Raw genomic sequence first — 25,184 nt, 5'->3', positions numbered from 1 at the left:
GAATTGTCTTCTCAGCGTAGTAGTTCCAGTCTAAAATATCACTTAAAGGCAAAACACACAACTGATAGCAGCAAGTCATTCAAGGAAACAGACAGTGGAGCGAGGCTTCTACATAAAAACTACAGAAAGATGCTGATGTTAAAAGTGTGTTTGCACAACAAACGTTATGGCACTTTCATTCATATGGCAGCACATTTAAAATAAAGCTAAATGCTAAAAGCTATACGCTACTTTTGGATTCATTTTTGGATTCTGCGTACAAATGCGATTAATCGTGATTAATCAGGGAAATCATGTGATTAATTAGATTAAACACTTGAATCGTTGCCCAGCCCTAATTATTTTATTTCTTTAAACAAAGTTAAAGGACACTGTTGTACAAGCCACTTATTTCCTACCACAGCTGTGCTCTCACCTAATACCGTCCTGGAAAACATAAAACCATCTTTTCCCCGCAGGTTTCTGGGCTGAGACGCCACGAACAGTCTTTGCCGTGATTGGCTGTTTGCCCGGCCGTGACACAGTGTCTGGGGGTGGAGCTATAACTTGGATCCTGGTCAAGATAATGTGAGTTTCAGCATGAACAATGACTCACCAAACTAGTGATTTGCAAATAAAGCGGCCTCCAATAGGCCCAAGTTCCTCCAGCTTTCCTGTTTGTTTATGCCCTTGCACCTGTTGAATAAAGATTAATTTCACTTAAGTGTTTCAAAACGCTTCTCTGCTCTCCTCATGGATGCTTTTGCCTCACCCCGATACTAAATTTAGAGCTGCTGCACTGAATGTGTTATGATGTAAAAATAGCAAAGGAGGGAAGCCGGCTCACTCGGAGCAGACACACAGGACAGACGGGAGCGTAAGCGGGTAAAAGTTAACCGAAGAAAAGGACCGAAAGACTAACTTTTAGAGACATATTTATACACTGAGACTGACTGAGTGACAGCTGCTGTAAAGATTGGAAACAGACAGAAAGTCAGCTAATGGTTCACCTTAATGTGTGCCGTCAATTACAAAAAGGAATGTAAAAAAAAGACTGAGAGAACAGAATGACATCAGGTAAGTCATTTAATTTATCATTTCAGATAGTTCATTTATCTGACCTAACATATATATACAGAATATTTCTACTTTTATATTTGAATATTTTAAACCATATTAATTTACTTGTAATATGGGTTATGGTTTGCTAGGGTTAGACTATGCTAATGTGATATGAAGGCATTGAACATCAGAGAAGAAGAAGTCAGGAAAGAGACCTGGACCCTGGATATATACTCATTTTAAAACTCTTCACTTGTTCATGACCCAAATGCCTTCGTTTGATTCCAATTCTGCCAGTGTTGTGCAGCCCAATGCGTATGTGTATTAGCAGTTTATTTCCCACAGATTATTGTTTAAATATGACAGAGAATTTGTTGAATTTGGCAGCAGAAGTGAGCAGCGGGGTCATATTGACAGCAAATTTTGACATGGCATAGCATTAATTATGTTATAATAAGTGCCAAATTCCACTTAGAGAAGGTCATGCTGTTGTGAAGGCTGGTTCGTGTCCATGGTGCACTATTCTGGAGGCAAACTAAGGAAGGATAAATACCATTTTTCATTTTGTGACAAGTGAAAATGTCTGCTCTAAAAAAGGTCTCTACGTCCTTGGGCTAACTGTGTGTGACTCACTGCTAGCATAACTGATTTTAATGTTGCTAACGTGACACATTTATGGAATTACTAATGCTAACACTGACGAGAATGCACTTTGTTCTGTTTGTCAGTGTTTCAAGGGACAAGGGAGAATATGACCATTACTTTAATCTTTGTCCTTCAGGATGTATTTAGCCCTTTTTTTTTAAAAGTGTAACATAAGCTAGCTGTAGCCGATTAACTGGATATCACTTAAAAGTTTGGCAAAAATAATTAGCGGTATAACCCACTACCATGTTTAAAGTAAACATTTCCTCCTGCACAATAATAAAAATAAAAAAAAACTAAATGTATTGGGGTTAAACAGCTGCGTAGCCTTAAGCTAAGAGGAGCCACTTATCAGGGAAGCTACTCAAAAACTAAAAAAAGAAAGGATTCAGTTAGCAAGGGAGCATCAAGACTGAAATCTGGAGCAATGAAAAAAGATAATATGGTCTGATTAGTTCAGATTTAACCTGTTCCATAACTGCTTATAACTGTATTTATAAAACTCATTAATGGGGCGGAGGATGAGGGCGGAGAAGGAAAAGCAGCCGGAGGGTCAGAGGACAGACATCAACAAACACTATAACACTATCCCAAAGATACCTGCTGAAAAAGAAGGGGTGAAATAAAAGAGGAACACGCGTTACAATAACAAAAAAAAACTATACACGGTTAGATCTCTGTTGGTTGAGTCAAGGAATTAGTGAGGGAGCCATGCGGTCATTTCCTAATTTTAAGTCAGCCTCATTCATTAACACAGACAGCGATAGATTCCAGAGTCAAGCCTCCAGGCACTTCGGGATTAGAGCCTGCGACACAGTTCTCCTTAATACCACTGACTCGGTTGCTCATCTACAATCATTTCGAATATTGTGCTGGTAATTTCTGTCATATATTTCTGCTCATTAATCAGATCATTTATTGATTTAGAATCAAAAGAAAGAGACTTAACATACAACACGGATAAACCAAACTGACACCTTTTGGTGCAAGATAAATACATTGATTAATTAGTAATAAAACAACATTTATATTTTTGTTTCATGTGTGTGTGTGAAGAGAGAGAGAAGTGGAAGACTGTTTAGATTTCTCCTCTTAAAGTATCCTAACAGATTTAATTACAGAGTGACGCTTGTTGTCTTGTGTCACAGTGTGATGAGTCAGTCTCTAACTAGGCACCATGCTGAGAACAGGACCAAAACTGGACTATTATCAGCTCTTAAATATTCTTTATTCTATGTATGTCTCCTTCTTTCACTGGAAGAGCTTCCAAACATTTTCCTTTTTAATATTTATCCACAGACACCGAGACGACTTTAGTTGTTTTAACTAGGGCTGGGCAACGATTAAAATGTTAGTTTTTAATTAATTAGTTGATTAATTCTAATTAATCACGTGATTTCCCTGATTAATCACGATTAATCGCATTTGTACGCAGAATCCAAAAATGAATCCAAAAGTAGTGTATAGCTTTTAGCATTTAGTTTTATTTTAATCGTTGCCCAGCCATACATTATATTAATCTTACTCATGTCCTTTGATAAAAGGGGTCTTAGTTGTTCCCTCAGGTGACAGACCCACAGTTATCTTAACCATTAATGACTAGTCTGGTAAATATTCTAAACACCAGCTAGTTGAATATGTGAGTCATATCTGGAGACATCCATTTGAAGTGAGTTTAGCTATTCGAAAGCACTCAATGTTAAATTATTACTGTGAAACTAAAGTTTGCCACAGAAAGGCTGGAATTAAACTGTTTATAAAGACAATAAACAATAATGTTGAGCTTTGAAAGCTTTAGACGCTTGGTAAATGTGGTTGTTTCACAGCATGCAGTGACATAGCACATGGCCGTTGAATGCAGAATTAAAGCTTTTAATCTGCGTTTAAATACATCGAATGACAATAATGTCAGTAGCGTCAGGTTTTAATCAGCTCCGTTGTGTCTGGGCATCAATGGGGACACAATATCCAGGTGTTCAAGCCTGGAAAGCCTTCAAAATGGGAACAGCTCACATGTTTTGGACAGAAACTCACATCTACTGACCGTACCTTCTCATTTTGTAGGTGAGTTTTAGCCCTCAGAGCGCTGATTATAAACCCAGTACTACACCATTGGGGAAGGCTTGAATTAGCTTGTTACAACCAGTTCACTCGCATTCAAAATACCTGTTTAAACACACTCGACACTGCTGCTTTGCTGCCAATTATCATTTTCTCATTTCATTGCAAAGTGATGCACACACAGGTATGAATGCTCACAATGGTATGGGTCACTGGGCTATTGAATATTTGCAATTATCTGACAGAAAAGCATGAATGAAGCTCAACTTCAGCTCCTCCACATTCATTCAGGAACCTTTAGGGTATGATGTACCGTGTTCAGTATTTCAGACTTTCAGACTTAATTAGAAAAGGAAATCTGCAGTTAAAGGGTCTTTTTACATTTAAAGCACAAGGACATTTTGGGAAATGTTTTGGAGATTTGACCAAATATTCAAAAGAGAAGCAGTATCAGTTAAAGGGAAACGCTGGAAACGTGACGTTTTTGGTTCTGTTGTTGATGTGTCGTATGTCACAGGCAACAGGATGTTCAAAAAGGACGAGAAGAGGTCATTCAGCAACGGGACTCTGAGAGACAAGTGGGAGAAGAGAGCCGAGAGCGAGGCAGACCAGTGCAAACAGGAGGCCGAATGGAAGGAAAAAAGCTCCCTGAAAGTGTGAGGATGAAAACCGTTGTTATAGCAACGCAACCTGCTGCAGCGCTGCAGCAGTTTCACGTCCGAGAGAATTTTAGATCGTGAAAATGCTGCAACAGACACAATTTTTGCTGTTTTTTTTTCAATGCTAGGGAACACTAAAATAATTCCACATAGTTTTAGCTTCTACTTTCCATTTTATGCAGTAATTTCCCATCCTATGGTGGTGATTAAGACACATCCTATCATCAGTGGCTACAGCGTTCAGTTTTTAGACGGCAGGTAGGATCCCAGATCATATAAAATCAAATTTAAATCAGAAAAAGTAAATATTCTATGAATAAATCCATTGTTAAAGGTTGTTAGATCACTTGGACACTACGTAATACAGTAAATAATATGTCAAGTGAGTGTAATTTATTTTGAAGGGCAATAGTAGGGGACACAAAAAAGATGTGACAGTCCAAACAAAATTATATGAAATCGAAGCCCTCTAAAACATCCAAATAATTTTACTGCAAATGTATATTTTTTAATTTCTTTGTATTTCACTCCACAGCCTTTTCTCAAAGTGGAACTATCACTGGTCGGTCACCAATGGAGACGCCAAGAAAGAGGACATTTCTGAGTTCAGGAGGCTCACAAGTAACACAGATCAAACAGAAAATAAGCCCAAAATCAAATTTAAAGTTGTGCCTCCACCTCCCAAACGCAGAGCTGAACCTCCTCCTCCCGCTCCACCTCCTCCCAGGTCAGCTTCCCCCAAACTTAACAGGCAAAAACGTACGGTGGAGGTGGATGTTTTCCAGCTGTGCTGGAGGGAGTCCTGGAAGAGCCTGAAACCTCCAAAGTACCTTTACCTCAAGGCCAACGAGTCCAAAGCAAGACTTCCGGGGTTCACGGCCATAGAAGTGCCCAGCAGCAGGAGGTACAAAGCCCAGCAGCGTGGATCAGAAGCTGAATGGATGTGTCTTCCTTATAAATGGAGTCAGTCCTGGAAACAGGTGAGACTGACACTGAAATATACCAGAATATGGACCCACACAAACATTATGAGGACAGCTCCGAAACTAAACACCCAGCACAGTCCCATCTCATTATTCTGCTCCGTCTTGTGTGTTTTCCTGAATGATATTAATGAATTAATAATTACCGGCTGCACATGGTGAGACCTGGTGGAACCTGGTGGACGGCTGCAGATGATGACATTCACGTCACACAGATCTCACATACAAGCAGATGGAGAAACCATCAATTGGCTTTAAAGGGGAAGTTTTTGTTTTTTTTAAACCTGGGCCTTATTTTTGGCATAAAATACGTTCATCTACTCACCGATAACAGTTTGGTGAAAGTCTGCGTCCTTCGGAAGATATTTAAATCACTCGAGATCCGCGTGTATCCATGTAACTCATAGCTCTGAGCCAACAGTGCGCGATTCGATGCTAAAAAAGGTGTAGAAAGCTTCCTATAAGCCCCCCGATAGCCCTGGATAACAACAACACGGCAGCTCTGAGCTAACAGTGTGCGATTCGATGCTAAAAAGGTGTAGAAAGCTTCCTATAAGCCCCCCGATACCCCTGGATAACAACAACATGGCAGCTCTGAGCTAACAGTGCGCGATTCGATGCTAAAAAGGTGTAGAAAGCTTCCTATAAGCCCCCCGATAGCCCTGGATAACAACAACATGGCAGCTCTGAGCCAACAGTGCGCGATTCGATGCTAAAAAAGGTGTAGAAAGCTTCCTATAAGCCCCCCGATAGCCCTGGATAACAACAACACGGCAGCTCTGAGCTAACAGTGTGCGATTCGATGCTAAAAAGGTGTAGAAAGCTTCCTATAAGCCCCCCGATACCCCTGGATAACAACAACATGGCAGCTCTGAGCTAACAGTGCGCGATTCGATGCTAAAAAGGTGTAGAAAGCTTCCTATAAGCCCCCCGATAGCCCTGGATAACAACAACACGGCAGCTCTAAGCTAACAGTGCGCGATTCGATGCTAAAAAGGTGTAGAAAGCTTCCTATAAGCACCCCGATAGCCCCGGGTAACAACAATACGGCAGCTCTGAACTAACAGTGCACGATGCGATGCTAAAAAGGTGTAGAAAGCTTCCTATAAGCCCCCCGATACCCCTGGATAAAAACAACACGGCAGCTCTGAACTAACAGTGCGCGATTCGATGCTAAAAAGGTGTAGAAAGCTTCCTATAAGCCCCCCGATACCCCTGGATAAAAACAACATGGCAGCTCTGATCTAACAGTGCGCGATTCGATGCTAAAAAGGTGTAGAAAGCTTCCTATAAGCCCCCCGATAGCCCCGGATAACAACAACACGGCAGCTCTAAGCTAACACGGCAGCTCTGAGCTAACAGTGCGCGATTTGATGCTAAAAAGCTGTAGAAAGCCTCCTATAAGCCCCCTGATAGCCCCCGATAACAACAACACGGCAGCTCTGAGCTAACAGTGCAATAGTACGCATTCATTCATTAAATGAACATTTATTCATGGTCTTAAAGTATTGGTGAAATAAAGACAGATGATGCCTTATTTAGAGGCTGTATTGTCTCTGCCCTGTTCTCTCCCGTTATATGGATATACGTGGATCTCCAGTGACCTAAATATCTCCCGAAGGACGCAGACTTTCACCGAACTGTTATCGGTGAGTAGATAAGCGTATTTTATGCCAGAAATAAGGTCCAGGTTTAAAAAAAAAAAAACGAACTTCCCCTTTAACTAACCATACTATTCAACACACTGAAGAACCTGCCAGGAAACAGGATGTTTAACGGTTTAATAGACTAACGGTGACCTTTTTCACAGTCCAGTGTCATGTAGGCAAACTGAACTGAGTAACGCTTCCACAATAGAGATGGTTTCTCATTTAAATACTGAGATCTGGAACTGGTTTAGTGTTCTGGGCTTGGATCGCAGCAGATCTCCCGAACCTGTTGGCTTGTTGGACTGGGTGGAGGTCGGAGAACTGTGCAGGCCAGTCAGGTTATTTCCTTCAGACAAAATAAAGTTTTCTTCGTGGATCCTTGCGTGTTTCCATGTTGCTGAAAGAGGAAGTAACGAGTCTTTCCCAAACTGGCACCATGGATTTGGAAGTTCACTGTTGCTACATCAGTGCATGCATTAGCATAACATTAGCTAAAAATAAAAAAGACTTTCTTTGTGCAGCTTTCAGGAAACATGGATATAAAACTGATTTCTTCAATGTTTCTTCTTCCAGGTAAAGAGTCCGGCCCAGTTGGAATTCCCTGAGCAGAAACAGTTCCAGTGGGAGCCTCTACTTACAATGAATATAGTCAGCAGAATGAGTTTGCAGGAATATTCTCTTCCTGTCTGGGCTGGTACTTGGAAGTTTATGAACTTTCCCTACAGACAGCAGAAAAAACACTGGGATTGTATTTGGCCCGTTTACCAACAAAGCTGCAGCAACAAGTTGAGCCGACTGCAGCACCTAGAGGAGCAGGTGGGGATCATTTCATCTCTTTCTTGTTTAGTCTTTACTCTACTCTTACTCTGAATAAGAAAAACTGTGTTGTGGTCATCGATCAGGACGACGCTTCAGACTGGGAGGACTCGTGGAAACTGTCTGCAGTAGAAACTGAAACAGAAGACGCCTCAGACGACGAGACACAGACTGCGAGCTCCTCCACCAACTTCCCGATGTGGATAAATGACATCGTGAGCCCCGGGTGGAGCCAGTCCTGGCTGCTCTCTGCAGCTCCTCCGGAGGAAAATGAGGAGCGCCAGAGAAGCTGGAGCTCCTGCTGGGGATACAGCCAACAAATCAGGTGGGTTACGACAGTTTTCCATGCCGGATGAACACAAAATGAACTGTTAAACAAACAGGGTGGAGATAAATTCATGGCTCCTGTAAATACTGCCACAGATGTCTGAAAAACAAGTATTTATCAGTCTTTATACTCACGCTGCTCTGGTATCTAGTAAGAAGTCTTGACCATCAGTAAAGGTGCACGAAGAATTTTACAGGTGCATTTACACAGTTTCTCTGCAAAATGTGACAGTCACATAACTTTAATCTATTCATTTGTGTCCACAATGGCAAGAGAGAAAACACAACAGAAAAAGAGAAAAACACAACAGCGAACACAACGGCAAACACAACGGCAAAAGAGAAAACACAACGACAAAAGAGAAAACACAACAGCAAAAGAGAAAACACTACAGCAAACACAAAGGCAAAAGAGAAAACACAACGGCAAACACAACGGCAAAAGAGAAAACAGAGCGGCAAAAGCGAAAACACAACAGCAAACACAACGGCAAAAGAGAAAACACGACAGCAAACACAACAGCAAAAGAGAAAACACAACGGCAAAAGAGAAAACACAACAGCAAACACAACGGCAAAAAAGAATACACAACAGCAAAAGAGAAAACACAACAGCAAACACAACGGACAAAGAGAAAACATAATGACAAAAGAGAAAACACAACAGCAAAAGAGAAAACACAACAGCAAAAGAGTAAACATAACAGCAGAGAAAACACAACAGCAAAAGAGAAAACACAACAGCAGAGAAAACACAACAGCAAAAGAGAAAACACAACGGCAAAAGAGAAAACACAACACCAGAGAAAACACAACAGCAGAGAAGAGACAACGGCAAAAGAGTAAACACAACAGCAAAAGAGAAAACACAACAGCAGAGAAGAGACAACGGCAAAAGAGTAAACACAACAGCAAAAGAGAAAACACAACAGCAGAGAAGAGACAACGGCCAAAGAGTAAACACAAAAGCAAAAGAAAAAACACAACAGCAAAAGAGTAAACACAACAGCAAAAGAGAAAACACAACGGCAAAAGAGTAAACACAACAGCAAAAGAATAAACACAACGGCAAAAGAGAAAACACAACAGCAAAAGAGTAAACACAACAGCAAAAGAGAAAACACAACAGCAGAGAAAACACAACAGCAGAGAAAACACAACAGCAAAAGAGTAAACACAACAGCAAAAGAGAAAACACAACGGCAAAAGAGAAAACACAACAGCAAAAGAGTAATCACAACAGCAAAAGAGAAAACACAACAGCAGAGAAAACACAACAGCAGAGAAAACACAACAGCAAAAGAGAAAACACAACAGCAAAAGAGTAAACACAACAGCAAAAGAGAAAACACAACAGCAGAGAAAACACAACAGCAGAGAAGAGACAACGGCAAAAGAGTAAACACAACAGCAAAAGACAAAACACAACAGCAGAGAAGAGACAACGGCAAAAGAGTAAACACAACAGCAAAAGAGAAAACACAACAGCATAGAAGAGACAACGGCAAAAGAGTAAACACAAAAGCAAAAGAAAAAACACAACAGCAAAAGAGTAAACACAACAGCAAAAGAGAAAACACAACAGCAAAAGAGTAAACACAACAGCAAAAGAGTAAACACAACAGCAAAAGAGAAAACACAACACCAGAGAAAACACAACAGCAGAGAAGAGACAACGGCAAAAGAGTAAACACAACAGCAAAAGAGAAAACACAACAGCAGAGAAGAGACAACGGCAAAAGAGTAAACACAACAGCAAAAGAGAAAACACAACAGCAGAGAAGAGACAACGGCCAAAGAGTAAACACAAAAGCAAAAGAAAAAACACAACAGCAAAAGAGTAAACACAACAGCAAAAGAGAAAACACAACGGCAAAAGAGTAAACACAACAGCAAAAGAATAAACACAACGGCAAAAGAGAAAACACAACAGCAAAAGAGTAAACACAACAGCAAAAGAGAAAACACAACAGCAGAGAAAACACAACAGCAGAGAAAACACAACAGCAAAAGAGTAAACACAACAGCAAAAGAGAAAACACAACGGCAAAAGAGAAAACACAACAGCAAAAGAGTAAACACAACAGCAAAAGAGAAAACACAACAGCAGAGAAAACACAACAGCAAAAGAGAAAACACAACAGCAAAAGAGTAAACACAACAGCAAAAGAGAAAACACAACAGCAGAGAAAACACAACAGCAAAAGAGAAAACACAACAGCAAAAGAGTAAACACAACAGCAAAAGAGAAAACACAACAGCAGAGAAAACACAACAGCAGAGAAGAGACAACGGCAAAAGAGTAAACACAACAGCAAAAGACAAAGCACAACAGCAGAGAAGAGACAACGGCAAAAGAGTAAACACAACAGCAAAAGAGAAAACACAACAGCATAGAAGAGACAATGGCAAAAGAGTAAACACAAAAGCAAAAGAAAAAACACAACAGCAAAAGAGTAAACACAACAGCAAAAGAGAAAACACAACGGCAAAAGAGAAAACACAACAGCAAAAGAGTAAACACAACGGCAAAAGAGAAAACACAACAGCAGAGAAAACACAACAGCAGAGAAAACACAACAGCAAAAGAGTAAGCACAACAGCAAAAGAGAAAACACAACAGCAAAAGAGGAAGCACAACAGCAAAAGAGTAAACACAACAGCAAAAGAGAAAACACAACAGCAGAGAACCCACAACAGCAAAAGAGAAAACACAACAGCAGAGAAAACACAACAGCAGAGAAAACACAACAGCAGAGAAAACACAACAGCAGAGAAAACACAACGGCAAAAGAGAAAACACAACAGCAGAGAAGAGACAACGGCAAAAGAGTAAACACAACAGCAAAAGAGAAAACACAACAGCAAAAGAGTAAACACAACAGCAAAAGAGAAAACACAACGGCAAAAGAGTAAACACAACAGCAAAAGAGTAAACACAACAGCAAAAGAGAAAACACAACGGCAAAAGAGAAAACACAACAGCAAAAGAGTAAACACAACAGCAAAAGAGAAAACACAACAGCAAAAGAGTAAACACAACAGCAAAAGAGAAAACACAACAGCAAAAGAGTAAACACAACAGCAAAAGAGAAAACACAACAGCAAAAGAGTAAACACAACGGCATAGAAAACACAACAGCAAAAGAGTAAACACAACAGCAAAAGAGAAAACACAACAGCAGAGAAAACACAACAGCGGAGAAAACACAACAGCAGAGAAAACACAACGGCAGAGAAAACACAACAGCAAAAGAGTAAACACAACGGCAAAAGAGAAAACACAACAGCAAAAGAGTAAACACAACAGCAAAAGAGAAAACACAACAGCAGAGAAAACACAACAGCAGAGAAAACACAACGGCAAAAAAGAAAACACAACAGCAAAAGAGTAAACACAACAGCAGAGAAAACACAACAGCAAAAGAGAAAACACAACAGCAAAAGAGAAAACACAACGACAAAAGAGAAAACACAACGGCAAAAGAGTAAACACAACAGCAAAAGAGAAAACACAACAGCAAAAGAGAAAACACAATGACAAAAGAGAAAACACAACGGCAAAAGAGAAAACACAACAGCAAAAGAGAAAACACAACAGCAAAAGAGAAAACACAACAGCAGAGAAACACAACAGCAGAGAAAACACAACGGCAAAAGAGAAAACACAACGGCAAAAGAGAAAACACAACAGCAAAAGAGTAAACACAACAGCAAAAGAGAAAACACAACGGCAAAAGAGAAAACACAACAGCAAAAGAGTAAACACAACAGCAGAGAAAACACAATGGCAAAAGAGAAAACACAACAGCAAAAGAGAAAACACAACAGCAAAAGAGTAAACACAACAGCAGAGAAAACACAACGGCAAAAAAGAAAACACAACAGCAAAAGAGTAAACACAACAGCAGAGAAAACACAACAGCAAAAGAGAAAACACAACAGCAAAAGAGAAAACACAACGACAAAAGAGAAAACACAACGGCAAAAGAGTAAACACAACAGCAAAAGAGAAAACACAACAGCAAAAGAGAAAACACAACGACAAAAGAGAAAACACAACAGCAAAAGAGAAAACACTACAGCAAACACAAAGGCAAAAGAGAAAACACAACGGCAAACACAACGGCAAAAGAGAAAACAGAGCGGCAAAAGCGAAAACACAACAGCAAACACAACGGCAAAAGAGAAAACACGACAGCAAACACAACAGCAAAAGAGAAAACACAACGGCAAAAGAGAAAACACAACAGCAAACACAACGGCAAAAAAGAATACACAACAGCAAAAGAGAAAACACAACAGCAGAGAAAACACAACAGCAGAGAAAACACAACAGCAAAAGAGTAAACACAACAGCAAAAGAGAAAACACAACGGCAAAAGAGAAAACACAACAGCAAAAGAGTAAACACAACAGCAAAAGAGAAAACACAACAGCAGAGAAAACACAACAGCAAAAGAGAAAACACAACAGCAAAAGAGTAAACACAACAGCAAAAGAGAAAACACAACAGCAGAGAAAACACAACAGCAAAAGAGAAAACACAACAGCAAAAGAGTAAACACAACAGCAAAAGAGAAAACACAACAGCAGAGAAAACACAACAGCAGAGAAGAGACAACGGCAAAAGAGTAAACACAACAGCAAAAGACAAAGCACAACAGCAGAGAAGAGACAACGGCAAAAGAGTAAACACAACAGCAAAAGAGAAAACACAACAGCATAGAAGAGACAATGGCAAAAGAGTAAACACAAAAGCAAAAGAAAAAACACAACAGCAAAAGAGTAAACACAACAGCAAAAGAGAAAACACAACGGCAAAAGAGAAAACACAACAGCAAAAGAGTAAACACAACGGCAAAAGAGAAAACACAACAGCAGAGAAAACACAACAGCAAAAGAGTAAGCACAACAGCAAAAGAGAAAACACAACAGCAAAAGAGGAAGCACAACAGCAAAAGAGTAAACACAACAGCAAAAGAGAAAACACAACAGCAGAGAAACCACAACAGCAAAAGAGAAAACACAACAGCAGAGAAAACACAACAGCAGAGAAAACACAACAGCAGAGAAAACACAACAGCAGAGAAAACACAACGGCAAAAGAGAAAACACAACAGCAGAGAAGAGACAACGGCAAAAGAGTAAACACAACAGCAAAAGAGAAAACACAACAGCAAAAGAGTAAACACAACAGCAAAAGAGAAAACACAACGGCAAAAGAGTAAACACAACAGCAAAAGAGTAAACACAACAGCAAAAGAGAAAACACAACGGCAAAAGAGAAAACACAACAGCAAAAGAGTAAACACAACAGCAAAAGAGAAAACACAACAGCAAAAGAGTAAACACAACAGCAAAAGAGAAAACACAACAGCAAAAGAGTAAACACAACGGCATAGAAAACACAACAGCAAAAGAGTAAACACAACAGCAAAAGAGAAAACACAACAGCAGAGAAAACACAACAGCGGAGAAAACACAACAGCAGAGAAAACACAACGGCAGAGAAAACACAACGGCAGAGAAAACACAACAGCAAAAGAGTAAACACAACGGCAAAAGAGAAAACACAACAGCAAAAGAGTAAACACAACAGCAAAAGAGAAAACACAACAGCAGAGAAAACACAACAGCAGAGAAAACACAACGGCAAAAAAGAAAACACAACAGCAAAAGAGTAAACACAACAGCAGAGAAAACACAACAGCAAAAGAGAAAACACAACAGCAAAAGAGAAAACACAACGACAAAAGAGAAAACACAACGGCAAAAGAGTAAACACAACAGCAAAAGAGAAAACACAACAGCAAAAGAGAAAACACAATGACAAAAGAGAAAACACAACGGCAAAAGAGAAAACACAACAGCAAAAGAGAAAACACAACAGCAGAGAAACACAACAGCAGAGAAAACACAACGGCAAAAGAGAAAACACAACGGCAAAAGAGAAAACACAACAGCAAAAGAGTAAACACAACAGCAAAAGAGAAAACACAACGGCAAAAGAGAAAACACAACAGCAAAAGAGTAAACACAACAGCAGAGAAAACACAATGGCAAAAGAGAAAACACAACAGCAAAAGAGAAAACACAACAGCAAAAGAGTAAACACAACAGCAGAGAAAACACAACGGCAAAAAAGAAAACACAACAGCAAAAGAGTAAACACAACAGCAGAGAAAACACAACAGCAAAAGAGAAAACACAACAGCAAAAGAGAAAACACAACGACAAAAGAGAAAACACAACGGCAAAAGAGTAAACACAACAGCAAAAGAGAAAACACAACAGCAAAAGAGAAAACACAACGACAAAAGAGAAAACACAACAGCAAAAGAGAAAACACTACAGCAAACACAAAGGCAAAAGAGAAAACACAACGGCAAACACAACGGCAAAAGAGAAAACAGAGCGGCAAAAGCGAAAACACAACAGCAAACACAACGGCAAAAGAGAAAACACGACAGCAAACACAACAGCAAAAGAGAAAACACAACGGCAAAAGAGAAAACACAACAGCAAACACAACGGCAAAAAAGAATACACAACAGCAAAAGAGAAAACACAACAGCAAACACAACGGACAAAGAGAAAACATAATGACAAAAGAGAAAACACAACAGCAAAAGAGAAAACACAACAGCAAAAGAGAAAACACAACAGCAGAGAAAACACAACAGCAAAAGAGAAAACACAACAGCAAAAAAGTAAACACAACAGCAAAAGAGAAAACACAACACCAGAGAAAACACAACAGCAGAGAAGAGACAACGGCAAAAGAGTAAACACAACAGCAAAAGAGAAAACACAACAGCAGAGAAGAGACAACGGCAAAAGAGTAAACACAACAGCAAAAGAGAAAACACAACAGCAGAGAAGAGACAACGGCCAAAGAGTAAACACAAAAGCAAAAGAAAAAACACAACAGCAAAAGAGTAAACACAACAGCAAAAGAGAAAACACAACGGCAAAAGAGTAAACACAACAGCAAAAGAATAAACACAACGGCAAAAGAGAAAACACAACAGCAAAAGAGTAAACACAACAGCAAAAGAGAAAACACAACAGCAGAGAAAACACAACAGCAGAGAAAACACAACAGCAAAAGAGTAAACACAACAGCAAAAGAGAAAACACAACGGCAAAAGAGAAAACACAACAGCAAAAGAGTAAACACAACAGCAAAAGAGAAAACACAACAGCAGAGAAAACACAACAGCAAAAGAGAAAACACAACAGCAAAAGAGTAAACACAACAGCAAAAGAGAAAACACAACAGCAGAGAAAACACAACAGCAAAAGAGAAAACACAACAGCAAAAGAGTAAACACAACAGCAAAAGAGAAAACACAACAGCAGAGAAAACACAACAGCAGAGAAGAGACAACGGCAAAAGAGTAAACACAACAGCAAAAGACAAAACACAACAGCAGAGAAGAGACAACGGCAAAAGAGTAAACACAACAGCAAAAGAGAAAACACAACAGCATAGAAGAGACAACGGCAAAAGAGTAAACACAAAAGCAAAAGAAAAAACACAACAGCAAAAGAGTAAACACAACAGCAAAAGAGAAAACACAACGGCAAAAGAGAAAACACAACAGCAAAAGAGTAAACACAACGGCAAAAGAGAAAACACAACAGCAAAAGAGTAAACACAACAGCAAAAGAGAAAACACAACAGCAGAGAAAACACAACAGCAGAGAAAACACAACAGCAAAAGAGTAAGCACAACAGCAAAAGAGAAAACACAACAGCAAAAGAGGAAACACAACAGCAAAAGAGTAAACACAACAGCAAAAGAGAAAACACAACAGCAGAGAAAACACAACAGCAAAAGAGAAAACACAACAGCAGAGAAAACACAACAGCAGAGAAAACACAACGGCAAAAGAGAAAACACAACAGCAGAGAAGAGACAACGGCAAAAGAGTAAACACAACAGCAAAAGAGAAAACACAACAGCAAAAGAGTAAACACAACAGCAAAAGAGAAAACACAACAGCAAAAGAGAAAACACAACGGCAAAAGAGTAAACACAACAGCAAAAGAGTAAACACAACAGCAAGAGAGAAAACACAACGGCAAAAGAGAAAACACAACAGCAAAAGAGTAAACACAACAGCAAAAGAGAAAACACAACAGCAAAAGAGTAAACACAACAGCAAAAGAGAAAACACAACAGCAAAAGAGTAAACACAACAGCAAAAGAGAAAACACAACAGCAAAAGAGTAAACACAACGGCATAGAAAACACAACAGCAAAAGAGTAAACACAACAGCAAAAGAGAAAACACAACAGCAGAGAAAACACAACAGCAGAGAAAACACAACAGCAGAGAAAACACAACAGCAGAGAAAACACAACGGCAGAGAAAACACAACAGCAAAAGAGTAAACACAACGGCAAAAGAGAAAACACAACAGCAAAAGAGTAAACACAACAGCAAAAGAGAAAACACAACAGCAGAGAAAACACAACAGCAGAGAAAACACAACGGCAAAAAAGAAAACACAACAGCAAAAGAGTAAACACAACAGCAGAGAAAACACAACAGCAAAAGAGAAAACACAACAGCAAAAGAGAAAACACAACGACAAAAGAGAAAACACAACGGCAAAAGAGTAAACACAACAGCAAAAGAGAAAACACAACAGCAAAAGAGAAAACACAATGACAAAAGAGAAAACACAACGGCAAAAGAGAAAACACAACAGCAAAAGAGAAAACACAACAGCAAAAGAGAAAACACAACAGCAGAGAAACACAACAGCAGAGAAAACACAACGGCAAAAGAGAAAACACAACAGCAAAAGAGTAAACACAACAGCAGAGAAAACACAACGGCAAAAGAGAAAACACAACAGCAAAAGAGAAAACACAACAGCAAAAGAGTAAACACAACAGCAGAGAAAACACAACGGCAAAAAAGAAAACACAACAGCAAAAGAGTAAACACAACAGCAGAGAAAACACAACAGCAAAAGAGAAAACACAACAGCAAAAGAGAAAACACAACGACAAAAGAGAAAACACAACGGCAAAAGAGTAAACACAACAGCAAAAGAGAAAACACAACAGCAGAGAAAACACAACAGCAGAGAAAACACAACGGCAAAAAAGAAAACACAACAGCAAAAGAGTAAACACAACAGCAGAGAAAACACAACAGCAAAAGAGAAAACACAACAGCAAAAGAGAAAACACAACGACAAAAGAGAAAACACAACGGCAAAAGAGAAAACACAACAGCAAAAGAGAAAACACAACAGCAAAAGAGAAAACACAATGACAAAAGAGAAAACACAACAGCAAAAGAGAAAACACAACGACAAAAGAGAAAACACAACGGCAAAAGAGTAAACACAACAGCAAAAGAGAAAACACAACAGCAAAAGAGAAAACACAATGACAAAAGAGAAAACACAACGGCAAAAGAGAAAACACAACAGCAAAAGAGAAAACACAACAGCAAAAGAGAAAACACAACAGCAGAGAAACACAACAGCAGAGAAAACACAACGGCAAAAGAGAAAACACAACAGCAAAAGAGTAAACACAACAGCAAAAGAGAAAACACAACGGCAAAAGAGAAAACACAACAGCAAAAGAGTAAACACAACAGCAAAAGAGAAAACACAACAGCAAAAGAGTAAACACAACAGCAAAAGAGAAAACACAACAGCAAAAGAGTAAACACAACAGCAAAAGAGAAAACACAACGGCAAAAGAGAAAACACAACGGCAAAAGAGAAAACACAACAGCAAAAGAGAAAACACAACAGCAAAAGAGTAAACACAACAGCAGAGAAAACACAACGGCAAAAAAGAAAACACAACAGCAAAAGAGTAAACACAACAGCAGAGAAAACACAACAGCAAAAGAGAAAACACAACAGCAAAAGAGAAAACACAACGACAAAAGAGAAAACACAATGGCAAAAGAGTAAACACAACAGCAAAAGAGAAAACACAACAGCAAAAGAGAAAACACAATGACAAAAGAGAAAATACAACAGCAAAAGAGAAAACACAACAGCAAAAGAGAAAACACAACAGCAAAAGAGTAAACACAACAGCAGAGAAAACACAACGGCAAAAAAGAAAACACAACAGCAAAAGAGTAAACACAACAGCAGAGAAAACACAAGGGCAAAAGAGAAAACACAACGGCAAAAGAAAAAACACAACAGCAAAAGAGAAAACACAACAGCATAGAAAACACAACAGCAAAAGAGAAAACACAACAGCAAAAGAGAAAACACAACAGCAAAAGAGAAAACACAACAGCAAAAGAGTAAACACAACAGCAAAAGAGTAAACACAACAGCAAAAGAGAAAACACAACGGCAAAAGAGAAAACACAACAGCAAAAGAGAAAACACAACAGCAAAAGAGAAAACACAACAGCATAGAAAACACAACAGCAAAAGAGAAAACACAACAGCAAAAGAGTAAACACAACAGCAAAAGAGTAAACACAACAGCAAAAGAGAAAAAACAACAGCAAAAGAGTAAACACAACAGCAAAAGAGAAAACACAACAGCAAAAGAGAAAACACTGCTGTTGTGTTTTCTCTTTTGCCGTTGTGATTTGCATTTCAGGGCCACCATACATTTTGAATGTCAGATGGGGCGATGCATTGGCAAGATCCAATCCCGTTGTCACGTTGTGATGTCATGAACATGTGCATTTAGGTTAAATAAAAAAACTATTTATTCATAACTGATGTGATTGAGCTTTACTCTGACTCTATCCACAGGTGGGGGCAGGCTTCCATAGGCTCCCATCATCGTCACAGTGCCATGCTGAAGAAGAGACGTAAAACTGCAAACATCGCCCTCGCATCAAGGCTGAACGATGAAACTCTGGATAGCACGCAGTGGACGGAAGCTTGGAAGACTCCCAAAACATGGGGAAGACCAGGTCAAGGTGAGGTGGAGGAAGAAGAGGAAGGAAAGATGGATGAAACAGAGAGCGAAGAGGAGGACCAAGGAGTGGACAGTGAGGCTGAGGAAGCAGATGAAGAGGATGACGAAGGCGTGGAGGAGGAAGAGGAGGAGGAAGAGGAGGAGGAGGAAGAGGAAGAGGAAGAGGAGGAGGACAAGGAACTAGCGAAGGAGGAAAGGGAGAAAGCAATATTCAAAGACATTCACAAAAAGATTGAGCAGGATGACGAAGAAGATGAGGAAGAGGATGAAGGAGTAGAGGAGGAAGAGGAGGATGAAGAGGAAGAGGAGGAAGAGGAGGAAGAGGAAAAGGAGAAAGAGAAGAAAAACATCAAAGAAGGAAACATGGAGGATAAGGACAATGAAGTAGCTGAGGAAGAGGAGGAGGAAGAGGAGGAAGAGGAAGAGGAGGATGGAGACAACAGCGTAAAAGGTGAAGTGGAGGAAGTTGATGATAACAAGTCAGACAAGAAGAAAAGGGATGAAGAAGAAGATGAGGAGGAGGAGGAAGATGTAGAACCAGAACAAACAGTGAAGGCTGATCAAGTCAATAAAGAAGAGGAGGAAGATGAAGATGAAGAGGAGGAGGAGGAAGATGAAGATGAGGAGGAGGAGGAAGAAATCACTAAAAATGTCAAGGAAGAAAATGTTGTGAAGGAGGTGGAGAAAGGCAAAAGTGTAGAAGAAGAAAAGGAGGAAGAAGAGAACGATGAAGAGGCTAACGGTGAGGATGACGAAGATGAAGAAAAAGAAGAAAAGGTTGAAGAGGAAGAAGAGGATGAGGAGGAGAGAGAAAAAGATGAAGAAGAGGAAGAGGAGACGGTGCATAAGAAGGACGAAGATGGCGAGAATAAAAAAGTCGACAACGAGACGGCTGCTGCTGATGATGATGATGAAGATGATGAATTTTATGATGCAACAGAAGAGGAAGAGGAAGAAGAAATGGATGATGATGAGGAGGAAAAGAAAGAGAAAGCAGAACAACTTGATGAAGAGGAGGAGGATGAAGAAAACAAAGTAATCAAAGACCAGAAGAAAGATAAAAGTGATGAAAAAGTGATGGAGGAGGAAGTGGAGGAAGAAGAGGATGAAGAGGAAAAAATACAAATAACTAACAAAGCAGAAAATGGAAAAGAGGAGAATGACGATGAAGAGGAAGAAGAAGAAGTAAATGATGAGGAGGAGGAGGAAGAGGAAGAGGAGGAGGAGGAGGAGGAAAACAAAGTAATGAAAAAACAGAAGAAAGATAAAAGTGATGAAAAAGTGGAGGAAGAGGAAGAGGAGGAGGAGGAGGATGAAGATGAAGAGGAGGAGGAAGAGGAAAAAATAAAAATAACTAACAAAGCAGAAGATGGAAAAGAGGAAGATGAAGAGGAAGAAGTAGATGAGGAGGAGGAGGAGGGGAAAGATGAAGAAAACAAAGGAATCAAAGACAAGAAGAAAGATAAAAGTGATGAAGAAGAGGAGGAAGAGGAGGAGGAGGAAGAGGAAGAGAAGGAGGAGGAAAACAAAGTAATGAAAAAACAGAAGAAAGATAAAAATGATGAAGAAGTGGATGATGATGAGGAAGAGGAGGAGAATGAAGATGAAGAGGAGGAGGAAGAGGAAAAAATACAAATAACTAACAAAGCAGAGGATGGAAAAGAGGAGGATGAAGATGACAATCAGCAGAAAGAGGAGGAAGAGGAAGAAGTAGATGAGGAGGAGGAGGAAGAGGAAGAAGAGGAGGAAAAGGAGGAGGAGGAGGAAGATGACAAAATTCATACCAGGGACAGAATGGAAGGTGACAACAAACTTGCAGAGATGGAGGACGAGGAAGATGAAGAAGAAGAGGAAGAGGAGGAGGAAGAGGAGGAAGAGGAGGAGGAAGAAGAAGTGGAGGAGGAAGAGGAGGATGAGGAGGGGGATGAGACTGGTGAAGAAGAAGAAGAAGAAGAGGTGGAGGAAAAAGCTTGTTCCACAGAAGAAGAAAAGCAGAGAACGAAGTCAGGAAAGCGGCTTAAACCCGAAGTCCCGCTGCACCTGCAGTTCCACAAGCTGAACGCCGGCTTCGCCTCCTGGAAGCAGTCCTGCGCGGTGGCGGTGATCCACAGAGCCGGAGAGGAAGAGGAGGAGGGGGAGGAAGAGGAGGGGGCGGAGTGGCGGGCCTGGAAGGAGTCCTGGAGGATCTGTCGCTGGAAGAAAACGGACGAGGACGACGTGACGTGTTTCTCTATGGAGCACCGAAGTGAGAGACGCACGAAACTGATGCACGAAAAGGACAAAATGCCGAGTCACAGGTGGGCTCGGAGCTGGAAGATGACCAGGAGGGCCATCAACCCAAAGGGGACAGACTCCTAAAACTAAACCATGAGGAGCCAGGAGGGCCATCAACCCAAAGGGGACCGACTCCTAAAACTAAACCATGAGGAACCAGGAGGGTCATCAACGCCAAGGGGACAGACTCCTAAAACTAAACCATGAGGAGCCAGGAGGGCCATCAACCCAAAGGGGACAGACTCCTAAAACTAAACCATGAGGAACCAGGAGGGTCATCAACGCCAAGGGGACAGACTCCTAAAACTAAACCATGAGGAGCCAGGAGGGCCATCAACCCAAAGGGGACAGACTCCTAAAACTAAACCATGAGGAACCAGGAGGGCCATCAACCCAAAGGGGACAGACTCCTAAAACTAAACCATGAGGAGCCAGGAGGGTCATCAACACAAAGGGGACAGACTCCTAAAACTAAACCATGAAGAACCAGGAGGGCCATCAACCCAAAGGGGACAGACTCCTAAAACTAAACCATGAGGAACCAGGAGGGTCATCAACCCAAAGGGGACAGACTCCTAAAACTAAACCATGAGGAGCCAGGAGGGTCATCAACACAAAGGGGACAGACTCCTAAAACTAAACCATGAAGAACCAGGAGGGTCATCAACCCAAAGGGGACAGACTCCTAAAACTAAACCATGAGGAGCCAGGAGGGTCATCAACACAAAGGGGACAGACTCCTAAAACTAAACCATGAGGAACCAGGAGGGCCATCAACCCAAAGGGGACCGACTCCTAAAACTAAACCATGAAGAACCAGGAGGGTCATCAACACAAAGGGGACAGACTCCTAAAACTAAACCATGAGGAGCCAGGAGGGTCATCAACACAAAGGGGACAGACTCCTAAAACTAAACCATGAGGAACCAGGAGGGCCATCAACCCAAAGGGGACAGACTCCTAAAACTAAACCATGAGGAACCAGGAGGGCCATCAACCCAAAGGGGACAGACTCCTAAAACTAAACCATGAGGAACCAGGAGGGCCATCAACCCAAAGGGGACAGACTCCTAAAACTAAACCATGAGGAACCAGGAGGGCCATCAACCCAAAGGGGACAGACTCCTAAAACTAAACCATGAGGAACCAGGAGGGTCATCAACGCCAAGGGGACAGACTCCTAAAACTAAACCATGAGGAAGATTCACAGTCTGAATTTAGATGAACTTTAATAAATCATCCAGTCTGATCTTTGTTCCACACAGTAAGAAGCTGAACTTAAATCCAGCCCAACTCCACCAACTCTTTGTGAGACCTCAGAATAAAAACACTTGGATGGACACAGGAGACTCGTTCCTAAGAACGAGAACAATGAATAATTACTGACACCAGAAGTGACTTTTTTAACCCCCCGACTCTTCATATTACACAGAAAGCATTTAACATAATTTTCTGTGTTGATTTCCGGCTGAATTACGGAAGCGTATTGCATTCACTTAAAAAAAAAAAAAAACTCCGGTTTTTATTTCTAATTTAGTTTTGGGTTTGTTTTTCTGGCTATTTTTTTCTGTTTTTCTGTCTAATTTATTTTTTGGTTTGTTTTTCGGGGTAATTTTTTCTGTTTTTCTGGCTATTTTTTTCTGTTTTTCTGTCTAATTTATTTTTTGGTTTGTTTTTCGGGGTAATTTTTTTCGGAAATATTGAGATACAGTGTCTTAAACCCAGGTCAAAGTAAAACTTGATTAACTTAAACAAACCAGTCAAGTTTGCTTCCATTAAATCGAGCCCTCATAAAGGAATTAATGCGTTGATTGTTGCTTTCTAAACTAAAAAAAAAAATTACCACGAAAAACAAACCAAAACCGAAAAACCAGAGTTTTTTTTCTTTTTTTAAAGTGAATGCAATACGCTTTCTATACCGAATGACTCTACTTGCGTCGTCTTCTCGACCAACCAAAAAATGCATTTTCTGTCACAAAGCGCCCTCTGATGCACTGTTGAGGTCTGGCTGAGAGCGACACGATGTGACCCATGTGAATATTTTGTCTGTCTACATGATAAATGTAGTTTAGATTCATGTGATTAATGAATGTGGAGATATACCGGAGGCGTACTTATGAAAAGAAGCTTCCAATTCACTGTAACGGGAACAATTATTTACAAAGTTTTTGTTTGAATGTGCGAGAACAAATAGTTTTCAGGGTGAAGGCAGAGCTTCGTTGCACTTATCAGCGGTATCGCCTTGGAATGCATTGTGAAAAGATACCACTGTAAACCCTCCCAGTTAGCTATGAAGGATAAGATGTGGGTTAGTAAAAAAATAAGGGGTGCAAGTCCAAAATCTACCATTTTATACAGCGAACAATGGTTTAAACGCCAATGTTTAATCTTTAACCGTGTTTTACCAAAAATCTCACAGGGTTCTGACAGTTTGAAACTAAATGATTGGTTAGAAACTGTTTAAATGAGTATTTAAAGTATTTAATCTCACAGTTTTTGGGGCTTTCGAAGAGCAGTTGAGACCTCCGAGGCCTGGTTTCTAACTCGGGGATGCAGCCAGTTCTATGGCCAGCAGGTTACTCTGCTCAGGGGGTTTTAGTCACACTGGCTACATGGATGATCAGTGACATTTAGTTTTAAATACATGTCCTTCAAAGTCACCTTTTCACTGTCAAACATATATTTTCAATCTCCAGATATATCGCAAAGAGAACTACAGCAAGTTATCCCCCCTTTTTTTATGGTTTTCTAGCCTGTTTGTTAGAATCGTTTCATTATTTACATGTAAATAAAAAAGAATAAAGATTTTGTCTTTGCTGTCAAAAACTAACAATATTTCAAAGATATGCTGAATGTCATGTAAAGCTTGGAAGCCCATTTTATTCCTTACTTCTGTAGCTGATTCCTGATGTCAGTAAAAAAAATGTTGAATCAAAATGAGACAAAAAACACATTCTGCTCATTTTACAAGTTGGGAACGGACGTGATACGTATAAACTTTTGTCTGATGGTTTTCTCGAGATAACGAGATAATTATGTCGATGGTTTTCGAGGCCACTTTTTCTCCCCAGTCTGCCCCTGTTTATATGTGTTTATATGTGTTTCTGGCAAAGGTTTTTACCCATCTTTACCCCCCTTTCATTGAAAACTGAATAATTATCGACATAATTATCTCGTTATCTCGATCTTTATACGTACCACGTCCGCTCTGGGCTTCCGTACTGTCCAGTTAAAGCAGGAAAAGTCTTTTTTTTAAAGAGAAAATTGAGGAAAAAAGCTCAAAGATTGACAGAAAGCTCATTTTTTTGCCTTTCAATAGAATTTCAAAGCTTTGAAGTGTCTTTGGATTCATAAAAGCGTGTGAAAGAATGTAAATAAAGCTCAAGTTGAGAATCTGAAGTACGCTAGCTGCACTTTGCTAGTTCTTTGTTGACCGTACTTCCTGAAGTGAACACTAGAGGGAGACAAAGCCACGTACTTTGTTGACTGTACTTCCTGAAGTGAACACTAGAGGGAGACAAAGCCACGCACTTTGTTGACTATACTTCTTGAAGTGAACACTAGAGGGAGACAAAGTCACGGACTTTGTTGACTGTACTTCCTGAAGTGAACACTAGAGGGAGACAAAGTCGCCCAAATTAGAACGAGTGCCCTTTATTAAAGCATTGTGGCACAAGTGAAACGGTGGGACTCTGAGGGCTAATACAACTTTTTATAGAGGTACGGGCGTCTGGAGAGGGTTTTACTCTCAGCTGTTCTTTAAAGCGCTGATGTGGGGAAATTTCCACA

At 40.2% G+C, this 25,184-nt stretch overlaps 1 protein-coding gene across 1 annotated transcript; it reads left to right on the top strand.

The window, feature by feature from the left end:
* Window positions 1-762: 762 nt before the first annotated feature.
* LOC142372683 (uncharacterized) lies at window positions 763-24,797 on the top strand. Its single transcript, XM_075455630.1, has 6 exons — window positions 763-1,056; window positions 4,265-4,403; window positions 4,942-5,386; window positions 7,612-7,854; window positions 7,941-8,179; window positions 18,953-24,797. The coding sequence occupies exons 1-6, from the start codon at window positions 1,047-1,049 to the stop codon at window positions 21,477-21,479; spliced, it is 3,603 nt and encodes a 1,200-aa protein (XP_075311745.1). The 5' UTR covers window positions 763-1,046; the 3' UTR covers window positions 21,480-24,797.
* The last annotated feature ends 387 nt before the right edge of the window (window positions 24,798-25,184 follow it).

The sequence above is a fragment of the Odontesthes bonariensis genome, chromosome 22, assembly GCF_027942865.1.
Source record: "Odontesthes bonariensis isolate fOdoBon6 chromosome 22, fOdoBon6.hap1, whole genome shotgun sequence".
Lineage (NCBI taxonomy): Eukaryota > Metazoa > Chordata > Actinopteri > Atheriniformes > Atherinopsidae > Odontesthes > Odontesthes bonariensis.
The sequence above is the reverse complement of the archived record's forward strand: the minus strand, read 5'-3'. Positions and strand labels throughout refer to the sequence as shown.